Source organism: Hippoglossus hippoglossus, chromosome 1, assembly GCF_009819705.1.
Source record: "Hippoglossus hippoglossus isolate fHipHip1 chromosome 1, fHipHip1.pri, whole genome shotgun sequence".
NCBI lineage: Eukaryota > Metazoa > Chordata > Actinopteri > Pleuronectiformes > Pleuronectidae > Hippoglossus > Hippoglossus hippoglossus.
The window spans coordinates 1,785,973-1,797,796 of NC_047151.1; the positions used below are offsets into that span (position 1 = coordinate 1,785,973).

The following is an 11,824-nucleotide window of genomic DNA, read 5'->3' on the forward strand; positions in this document are numbered from 1 at the left end:
ACCAACATTTGGTTTTACTTTAATTATTTGCGTGTTTGTTTATGATGTATAGTAATAATAATAATACACTGACAAATTAATAAACTTTTCCTGCTGTCCACCAAAGTTGTTTTATCACTAACGCAAAGATTTTGAAGATGTTGTTGACTGCACCCATCATCTGAGGAAATGAAGACCCACTGGATTCACTATTCTTGTGATGGAAATATCCCAACATTGTATGAAGGATGGAAGCAACAAATATTAATTAATAAAAGTGGAGGTAATGAAAATGAATGTTTGAAAATGATTTGACTCAGTCAGTTTAATATCAGAGACAGCATCCGACATAGGTCTGCAAATGTTTGGTTTAGATTAGCAAAGTGACTTTCGCAAGAGGAGAAACAGAGAGCCTTGTTTAGAAGAAAAATATCTTTAAAACCTCTTTTATTAAACTTTGAATAAGAAAACAAGACATCTGCGTTCAAGAAGTTACAATGAGACCATTTTTGAATTCTGGAAGTAATTTTCCCCTGTGATAGCTTAGCCTTCTTTTGGTGTTTAGGTGAACGTGTATTACTTTTTGGTTTTGTTGATCTACTTAGAGGGAGATGAAGTTCCAAATTGTTGGCCATAAGATAGAGGTAAGTTATTATAAATCTTTCTGAGTGAAGTGACAGTCGGAAACAAATCATATAGACTTGAGGATAATAAGTAACTGGCTCTACCCACCTTGGGTATCATTCAGTTTAGATACTACGAATTGAGACATTTAATTTTGAGACACAATTGTGTTCATTCAGCTCATTCCAATAAAAACAATATAGTAAAAATAATAATAATAATGATAGAATTAACAGTGGTTCCAGTTCCCTTGGCTGTTTTAACATTTGGTTGACATTTGGTAACATCACTCACATCAGAAGCCCTTAAAAGCCTTCATAAGAAAATATTAAATATTCCATTAGTATCATTTCAGGACTTCAAGACATTTACACAGCCAGAAATGCAGTTTTGCCGATTTATTATAAGATGAATATTTTATGATTTCAATTGCATGATGTGCATCATGTAAAAGGTGGACCACAGGAGTGGGCCAGACCACAACCTCATGTATCACTTTCTACATTCAAATACTCACCACAAACCATATTCAGTCCAGGAGATAGCGTTTCATCATAATCCAATCCCAGCAGTTTTCCATCTAATGCCATCTACACTCCAATGTCTCCATTATACAGCAGTCACTTATGATGAGTCGATAATAAACTTCCATTGGATGAGAACGAGGAAGTGGTCAAATACAATTTATATAATCTTTCTCTCTCCTTCTTTCCTTCTTTGAAGAGGATAAGAGGGTCGGATGGGGGCAGTGACAATCAAGGGAAAGGAGGAAACGGGGAATGAGCAGTTTGAAAAAAGGATGGAGAAAAAGAGTGGAGGTGTGGAAAGGATGAAAGAAAACAGTTAAACAGGAGGAAATAGCATATTTACGCGCATACACATGTACACATGCACGCTCACATGCATGCGCACACCCACAAATGCACAAAATAAAAGCCAAACAGGAAGCCATGTTTATGTTGTTCCCAGGGTTGCCAGTCTGACTGACAACTTATGTTCACTCACATGACACACTCAAACACACACACACACTAGGCCAATGTTCTGACACTGCACTCATCTCTAGCTGGAGATATTTTTCAAATAAGGGGAGATAAATATGTTGTTTTCTTCAATATTAATATGGTTGTTGGTGGAAATGCTTGAGTTTCAAAAATAGTTTTTTATTCAATGGTTGTTTATGGCTATGCATGTTTATTGGTGGATTTACAAATGACATAAACCAATATCACATGAAAGGGCACTTTATTATTGTACTTGTACAATTATACACCTCCTACATACATGCACCAAGACATATATGCTGCCTCTACTCCATCCTCGTGTGCTTTCAGAACGGCTGGTATCCTTCTTGGTTTAATCGTTTTCCCACCCTGTCCTCAAAGTGTTCTTTTCACTATGAAAAAAAACTAAATTAAAACAATGAGTAGATAATACACACAATATCAACCTTAACCCCTACATTGAGGAAAAAGACAGTACGTGAGAGAAAATGACAATGTCATGAAAACGTTTGGGCATCCCTGGTCAGATTTTTCGTTACTGTGAATAGTGAGTAGGATATGAACTGATCTCCAAAAGGCATATAATTGAAAATGCTTTTCCAAATTTAAAGCAAGATCAGTGTATAGTTTGTTGTATCATTTTTGAGTGTTCGTAGGATTACAAAAAAAACTACCGTATTTGTATTACTTTCTTAAACATTGTGAGAAAGGGCATTCTTTGACATTTTCACTGATTTCCCAAGAAATAATGCATCGATCTCGAATATTTAGAGAAATGATACGGATCTATGAATGTGTGCAATTTTGTGCAGCTTAATTGACTTTTGGGAGACCTTTTGGCCTTGGTGGAGGTATGCACTCTACTGACTGACAATCTATTTTGAATATAACACCACAAAGAAAGAGAAGTGTTTCTTTCCACTTGTTCATACTCCAGAATGTGCACACGCACACGCACACACACACACACACACACACACACACACACACACACACACACACGCCTTTGACTATATGGTAAGTGATCTGGCAGGGTGGAGGGATGAGGGGGATATAGAAAAGAAAATACCATGTGAGAAGGCAGCAGATCATGTCAAAAGGATTTGTATTGATTTGGACACTTTCAAGCAATCAGAGAAAGAGAGAGAGGCAGCTTTGTCCTCTGGCTTCCTGTCACCCATTATCACCACCATTAGGTTAACGTTGATCATGATCACCATCATTTTTATTGTGAACATCATATGATTGCAGCATTAGTCACAAAGATCAGTCACTAAACCTGTATCTGGACCCTTCAACCACTTTGTGGAAGCTAATAGGAATCCAAATAAAAAACAAAGCACATAAAATGTTTCCTTTTGTCTGTCTGATGGATTCAAGTGGTGAAGTGTTCATCCATCACTGCAGAGCCCAGCTCTCTCTGGGTTGAGGCTCAAGGAGTGCTTGTGCTTTATGCTTTATGTGTGGATAATATACAATTTGAAGGAAAAAGAGACAAGTTCCTTCATCTGTTTGTAGAAAGCCTTATCTTTAAGTAACGCTGGATCCAAACGCCAATTCTTTTGACCTGTATTACGTAAATTTATCTACAGGTCTAATGTCAAAAGTTTGTACTGTGATAAACTACTTTGACTTTTTCAGTTTAAATCTCTAATTGAGCTGATAAATCTACAAAGGGTTTTGGATTATGGGTTCAATTAAAATCAACTCTCTATAACGAGAACATTGTTTTAACTTGAACTTCATTGTGGAGCATTAAACTTATGCATAGGGCATCATGATGACAATTCTATAATGCTCATATTGAGGAATTGTTCACAGTAGTATTTTTATTTAAACAGAAGCAAAGGAGGCAGAGAGACAGAGCTCAGGGAACAAAACGGAAGTGAAGTTACAGGACTTTTTCACAGCAGACATTCTGAATGGTAACATTAAGATAAGCAGGGGTTTGATATATAATTATTTTATTTATTTATTTTTTGAAGGACTTTGTAACCTTGTTTAGATAAGTGCTATACAAATAAAGTTATTATTATTATTATTATTATTATTATTGTGTTATTATTATTAGAGCTTTTTGTAACATTTTCTATGGTTATGAGTGATGTTAAAAAACTTTGTGTTCATCCTACCCGGTTTATCTACAGTAAAAATGTTGTCGTCAATGTTTTTCATCAAATTAAATGCTGGTTGACCCAGTTACCGACCACTACTGTAGTTTATTCTTGGACATAGAAGACATCTTCAACCTGGTCCACAGACTTAAGGCACACTGCCCCGCCCCCACTGACTGCTAGTTGTCTTCCTCAAAATGTAAATATATTGGACGTATAATGTGTCCAAATCGCACCAACCTCAGTACAGCACCTCCCTTGGCCATTATCAATACAGGTGCAAAGTGTGAAGCCGACAAGATGAACAGTTCAATCCACATACAGACAGACAGAGATATACAGTAGCTAGACATGGGACTACTTTAGTTTTGAATGCTCACAAGTCGTATACATGGGAATGAATCTATCCTATATGTAATGGGGTCAATCCTTAATAAAAAGCTTTAGCTAAAACAGGATAGTTTTAGCAGTGTTACTTTACCAGTTATGCTTACATGTCATTGTAGATATAAAATCACAGCTCTAATTAACCTGACAGGACGGCGATGCCTATAGGATGAGGGGAGTTGGCGAAGTTTATCTAGGGACCCCGTAGTCGCTCTCTCCCTCTCTCTCTCTCTCTCTCTCTCTCTCTGCACTGCCGGTCCTGTGAGGAAGTGTAGCGTGGGCGCAGCAGGTGTGGACGCCAATTGTTTGTTGCGAGCCCAGCGTACAGCTGTGTGTGTGTGTGTGTGTGTGTGTGTGTGTGTGTGTGTGTGTGTGTGTGTGTGTGTGTGTGTGTGTGTGTGTGTGCGCGCGCCCGTGTGTGTGAGAGACGGCATCAGCGTCGCCATACAGGCACGCTGTAATAATCTCCAGTCAGCGTGTACACACAAACTAATGGGAACGATACTTGTAAGTAATGCGCCGGAACATTTATCCAGAGTCTATACTATTGTGTCTGTGACGTTAAGTGTAATTGTCCTTTCCTGTTTTAGTACTTGTCGTCAAGACAATAAGGACGGCGTGGGTCTCTGCTTTATTTTAATGAATTGAAGGTATGGCATAACGATGTGTTTTATATTTGTAAATGTTTTTAAACATTTTGATAAACTTGTTTAATAATTGTGTGACCTAATATGACATGTTTGTTTCATAGGGCTGCCTTCAGGCAGAATATTTACGGTCACTGTTTTTTCCCACATTTAGATTTAATTTAGATTATTTGGCCTTGTTTAGATTTAGTTTCTTTCTGATTAATTGGTTTGATTTCTGGTTTCTTTGTTCATTTTATTTTGTTCTTTGTTCTATGGGCAACGTGCAATATGGTTGACGGGTACTGTGCAATCCTGGTTTAATGGCTTGAATATTGGTGAGTTATTGGCTCCGTAAACTAGAGGCCCTCTTCTGTTATTTCATTGTACAATATCGCTTGCAGTGATAATCCACTGGTGCAATTACACCAGTATTGGGATTCTTAAAGTGTGCTGTGTTTGTTTTATGCATGATATTTTAGCTTTGTTAAATTGGGTCTGGAGCCTTTAATTTCTCTCTTGTTAATCGGTTATTTATATCAAGTATAGGCCAGTACTCCCTACATTGCACATGATCCTGTGCTGTTTGATCAGTCTTTTTAAATCCTTTGTCCAACTTGAATAAATTGTCTATTTCTGGAATCATCAGCCTCCCGTCCCGTTTATTCTGGATATATGTGGTGAACCCGATTGGCATTCAACTGTCGCACTAAACTTTTGACCACTACATATATAACTTGAATGCATTAAAAACTATTAAACATTGTATCTTTTTTTCAATAAATTATGTTGATTGTGTGGGATTTAGTGGCATCTAGTGGTGAGGTTTTATACTTTACATTGCACATTGCAACCTTTCATATAGTTGCAAGAAATATACATTTTATATGGTGATAACTTGTGGGTCAACAATAACAACATGGTCACTACATGTATACTGTGACTTTTAGTAATAATGACATTATCTTCTGCTTAATTAAGGGTTTCTCCTCTTGATGAAACTCAATCAATAGCAAAACGAAATGAGCCTTTTCCTACTGCACCATATTATCTTAACTATCAAAGCAGGATGTCTTGGTAGCTATGGGGTTGGTGTGGGGATTTACTAACATTGCTGTCATTCCCTAACCAGATGACAAAATCGCATATAAGACTACTGGTGAGGTGCTGTTGGTCATCTGCATGTAAATACAGCTGGTGTAATTAATAATAAATACTATGATAGCAGAAATAGTTAAATATTATGGTTACAAATATTATAATGGTATAATAGTTAAGTAATAGTAAAACCATAATATGACAGTAATATTTGTGGTGAAATATTTGCATACATGATCTATATTATTGGGGGAATCTGGAAGCCTGTGGGTAAAAAGCTGTTGCAGAGCATTGTAGTTATGGTTCTGGTGGTTTTGATGCTGCGGCCTGATGACAGGGGGACAAACAACCTGTGGGGGGGGGGGGGGGGGGGCGTCATGATGGAAGAGGCTCTGCAGACACAGTGTGTGAAAGATGTCCTGGATGGAGGTGGTCATCTCAGCTGTACGTTGAGTTGAGTGTAATATGAGTTAAGGAGTACATCCACGACCTGTAATATGCAAAGTAAACGACAAGTGGCAGCAAAGCGGCAAACTGCTCTCTATTCCACCAGAAGAAGAAAGACAAGCGTCTACCCTGAAGTTAGCTTCTGATTCGATAGTAAAGGGAAACTTCGACTGTTTTTTTCCGATGTGAGAATGTGTGAAACCTTTTAGTGTTAGCTTCACTGTCTGAATGCTTTTTTTTTTTTATAAAACCTTACACGTTTTTGGTGAAACCTTGTGTAGCTAGATCACATCAGACCACTTCACTCTTCTTCTCTGGGGTGATCTGCTCCAGCTACACAAGGTTTCATCAAAATGTCTCACCCACTCCCAACACACGGGCTCAGGTCCCTTTAACTGTCGCATTGGAAGCTAACTTCAGCGTGGCAAGGCGTCGCCGTCATTGTTTTGGTCACTGAGAGAAGAAGAGAAGAGAGAAGACAGGGGCCGTGTAGTTTCATGAAACAGGTACGTTGATAAGAGTTATTAGAGAGTGGCTGGACTGCTCCACGTGTCGCCTGATGATCCAGAAACAAACACAGCAGCTCCTCCACACAGTGGGAATGGAGGAACGACCCTGATATGTGGCTGTAATGTTGTAATAGCTGGTTCATAGTAACACATCCTGTGTGGTTTAACTACAGATGAGGTGGATGCGCCACAATATATTACCACTTCATTACTGCTGAATGATCTACGATCATTAAAACCTGATGATTGATTAATCATAGACCTTTTAATAAAATGTTCCATGTGTGTATATATCTATAATATCTCTACTGTAATATATATAATGTTAACCCTATATATGAGTGATAGAGCTGCAAGAGTAATCACCACACTAACATGTCGAGGTGAGATGCAATTTGAGGTTAGGTATCTTGCCTTTGGACACTTGGACACTTGGAGTGGAGGATCTAGGAATCAAACCTTCCAAATAGTGTGTGTGTGTCTGATCTCTTAAAATCCCTATCTACAACCTGTGCATCAGATCACAGGCTAATTGTATGCACCCAACAGCAGTGAGCAGAAACACAAACACAGAATGTTGGAGAGGTTTTTAAGTGGTGGTAGTTCAGGCTGCACAATCCCTGTACACATTTGTGTTTGTTTCCTAGATCAGTCAGCATGACAGCCAAGCGTGGACTGATAACTGACTCATTCAAGGTGGTAAAGAGAGCAAGGAGGGCGAGCAAACGAGAGAAGAGAGCCATTCCTCCCCCACCACAGAAAGGTGAGGAGCAGCACAGTGTCATCACGTGTGATCATCATGTATTCGGTGTATGTTCATTATCTCTATTCAGTAAAACAGGTGCCAGTGTTCACAATGTCACAGTCACACATCCTGTCTGATCTCAATCAGTATCTAGAGCTTGAGAAAATGGCTAATGTATAGTTTTCATATTCTTAATTTATGTGTTTTTTCATATATTAATTTGTCACTGGAAGGGAGTGTGGAAAGGTTTTGTGATACCTACCTGTATAAATATGTATCCTAGAAATGAAAGATGCCATAGTAAATGAAAATGACTGAAATGTCTGTTTTGCACTATAAATAAGTGGAGTTTTTGCATTTCATTGTTTGTATAAAAATATTTAAATTTTTTGTTTTAAATCTAACTTTGTTCAGGTTGATTGAGTGTTTGATTATTTTTTTTTTAATGATTGTTATGTAGTAATGATTTGTCTGTAAATCTTTTTGATGGAGCAGAGGCTGACACTGAAACAGTCAGAGATAAGGAGCTGCAGAAGCTCAGACAGTTTGATCTGGACTGGAGGTTTGGGCCCTGCACAGGTAACACACACACACACACACACACACACACACACACACACACACACACACACACACACACACACACACACACACACACACACACACACACACACACATTCACAACTGACAATAATCTGATTCATTAAATACATGTTAACTACAATGACACTTTACTGAGAAACTAGTCCAGTGTCCCTTCCCTTTGATATATAAAAAAGAGACATGATAAGATAATGGTGTTAACTAAAATATTTTCCACTGTTTTGATTTTGTGTACAGGTGTAAATATTAGATTTTCTCTGTATTTCTCTGTCCCATCAACTTTCTTCTTTGTGCTTCAGTGATTGCATTCAAAATAGGGTTTTTCATTACTTCTTTTGTGGAGGGGTGGGGCATGTTTCAAGGAAAACCCCATTACACTTTGGTACAGATCTGGACCAGAGGGCAGATCCGGGAATTATATTTCACTTTCTTTGACATTGTTGTTTTTCAACATTTTCATCGATTTCCCAGAGAATAATTCCTGGATCGTGATGAAAAAAATTGGACATGTTTAGGGGGCGGAAATGTATGAGTGTCTGAAATTTGGTGCAGATCCAAATAAAAATCTAAATGTGGTTTCATAGGGGGCTGTTGAGCCTTTTCTGTGGTATGTACTCTGCTGAGTGATGTTCTACTTTTTGATATGTAAAACAATTATGAATGAAATGGCAAGCAGATATACCCAGTACAGTTTTACTGCAAGGGCTGCATGGGAGGCACATTGGTACAGCGGTGAGTTGTCTGGGATTGAAGTCCAGTTTCTGCGTAGAGTTAACATGATCTCCCTGTGCCTCTGTGGTGTTCCTCTGGGTACTTCAGCTTCCTCTCAGAATAAGTGGTCCTTCTGAATGAGGTTTCAGTTTCTTAGATATTACCTCACTCATCACAAAACTTACCAGCATAACATTGTCCCTGTCAGAATGTGGTCTTGAGTGAGAGCTGCTCGTTTCGAACCCAAACTCAGCTGAGGAGCATGAACTTAATCTAAGAGCATCTGTCCTTGTACCTCATCCAGTTTAGCTGAAGTTTCCTCTTGTAATGATGCAGAGATTTACCTTTTTCTTCAAGCATATCTCTGTAAACTTGGCACATGGGTTTATTTATCTTTGGTCAATTTCTCTTGGAACAGGAGAAAATGTACCATTTCCAGTATCAAACAGTATGTAGACAGATATTTTATATATTTTTTGTTCACACTGGATTAAATATTTATGTGTAATATGAAAGATGTCACTCATTGTAATGAAACCACAATTATAATCAGTTCTGCAGTTCCACTCAGCTCAGTGGAGCTTTGTAGCTACTTTTAGCTTTGATGGTTTGGCCCATAACTTTACTGTTGGATTTAGTCTTACTGATGTTCTGTAGCTTATTTCCAGCCTCAACTGTACCTGCCCTATGCCAAACAGCAGACAAGGTTACAGTCACATTATAGTGCTGAAGCCACACTCCCCATGTGGCCATAAAAACAACTCCACATGAATGCTAATGCTGCTGTATCTGTTGGATGTAACTGTAAACTGGAAAATGTTCATGTTGTCAACTTTGTTCAATGATAGTATGACAGACGTTGCTTGCTACTCTCAAGTAGCCAACATATATTTCTTAATGCAGCTTCAATAATGTCAATCATGCACCTCCAATCGTGTTTTAATTTTAATCCTGGAACAAGGAAGATCAGCTACAAGATGAATCATGACCATAAAACATTTGATTCAGAGCAAAAGAAATATTGCAAAACAGAAAAAGTCACAGGTTCAAGTCATAATTGTTTTATAGTGTTTCATTGGTGTATTGTATAGTAACTTAGTCTAGTAACGCTGAATGTAGCCGAATGTAGCCAATTGAAGTTGTGGTTGATTTTCACAGTTGTGGTAAACATTACCATGGTAACAGCAAGCACCACCAATCAGAGATGTCGCTACTACACCTAATTGTGGGTGGTGTAGTACTTCTTACAATCTCGGGTAAAAGACGTATTTGTGTCCTCTGCTGATATCATCTCCTTTTACGAATGGTTTAGTCACTGCAAAAAAAGGTTTTAATCACAGAAAAACAATAAATCATTTATTGTAACATCTCTTCATCTCTTTCTCTCTCCAGGTATCAGCAGGCTGCAGAGATGGGAGAGAGCACAGTTCCATGATCTGAACCCACCTGAGGAGATCAGAGACCTGCTGCTGCAGACACACACTGACCCTGAGTATTACCAGAGGTAACACACATACACACACACATACACGTACACAACTGACAATAATTAATTAGTAGGTAGATGACACCGCAGCTGATTTGGCTCTGAGCACCTTTGTGTAAAAGTGCATAAGTAAAGGATCAGACATTTATTGTGAATGTGATCCATACGTGTTAATAACACAGCATATCAATGACCACTTAATAAACACATAATGTTGTTTGAAAGGATTGACATCAGTTATATTATTTATAATCAGTGAAGCACTGACACATTAGAAAAGAGCTTGCATTATTAAAGTTGTGGTTGTCTCTTTGGAGATAATGTTAAAAAATTATAACATGTCAAACAATATTCTGCCCTGATTGTGTACTTTCTCTTTCAGCCTATGGAGTGAATATCCTTTGTAAGGAAGTCATCCAGAGGAAAGAACAAAGACTCCAACAAAAGTGAAATCCAGTTTGTTTCTATGTAAACATTTTGAATCATGGTGTCAGAGGGCTTTGCACTATGTACAGCACTGACCCTGTATCCTTAGGCTGTTTAAAAATCCAGAAAAAGAAAAAAGAGAGTGAAACCATGGCAACAGAAGATGGTCCTTCTTTCAGCAAAGAGGCCGAAGAATGACAGAACATCTGGATGTGGTTTTTTTTTTAAATTTTTTGCAGTTAAAAATGTTGTCTTCTAAACACTAAGTTTTTATTTACATTTTAATAAAAATCTACTGCAACGCTGTCTTGTTCTGTCTTGTAATGTTTGCTCACTGCTGACAAGGAAACATAGTGAGAAAGTAACACATTCAACATCTTTGCTCCCGTCTTGTAGATGGAACGTGGTCTGCACACTGACATACATTTTCCTCAGTCTTTTTATAACCGACCTAACCCACACACTCCCTCTTTTACGCTCAACTCCTCCAGATGCATGAGGGAGAGAATGAGTGAGTGGGTTTGTTCACAGTGATACTGACACAAGCAAACGATGGAAAGACTCCAGCTCACAAAGCATTCCTGAAAGGTCTGGGTTAGCCTGTGTTAGTGGTGGGAGTTATGGCAATGACGATTTATTGCTTATTGGAGTATATTCAGCCCTTTTTTAAATATGAGGCTATCCCCTGTATATCTAGAAAATGAAGACAAATTTAATAATTTCTATTATATATGTGTGAGTGTGAGTATGAGAGAGAGCGAGAGAGTGTTTAGTGTTTTTTTGTATATCTTCCTCGTTATCACTTTGAGAGGTTCGGTATAATTTAACGTATTGTGTCAAGTGCACCTATTATTATGACACAGATATAAGGACTTGCAACACAAACAGACGATCTTATTAGGGCCCGAGCACCTCCGGTGGGAGGCCCTATTGTATTTCGAAGGATTTGTATTTCCCTTTTGGGCTTTTTCAGGGCCTAGCCATGCTCAAATTCTCACCAAAGTTTGCAGGAAATTCAAAACCCTAAAAAGTATCTGAATTCTGGAGTAATTTGAAATGGGCGTG

The 11,824-nt window shown here is 38.2% G+C and overlaps 1 protein-coding gene across 5 annotated transcripts; it reads left to right on the plus strand.

The window, feature by feature from the left end:
* Positions 1-6,466: 6,466 nt before the first annotated feature.
* Positions 6,467-11,065, plus strand: pold4 (DNA polymerase delta 4, accessory subunit). Of its 5 annotated transcripts, XM_034610267.1 has the most exons (6): positions 6,467-6,785; positions 7,436-7,551; positions 8,020-8,112; positions 10,240-10,351; positions 10,716-10,779; positions 10,917-11,065. In XM_034610267.1, the coding sequence occupies exons 2-5, from the start codon at positions 7,446-7,448 to the stop codon at positions 10,738-10,740; spliced, it is 336 nt and encodes a 111-aa protein (XP_034466158.1). In that variant the 5' UTR covers positions 6,467-6,785; positions 7,436-7,445; the 3' UTR covers positions 10,741-10,779; positions 10,917-11,065. The 5 variants fall into 5 exon arrangements, with proteins under 5 accessions (XP_034466158.1, XP_034466007.1, XP_034466242.1 ...); XM_034610116.1 differs by having other exon boundaries at positions 6,469-6,785; positions 10,716-11,051; XM_034610351.1 differs by having other exon boundaries at positions 6,495-6,785; positions 8,029-8,112; positions 10,716-11,051.
* Positions 11,066-11,824: the final 759 nt, after the last annotated feature.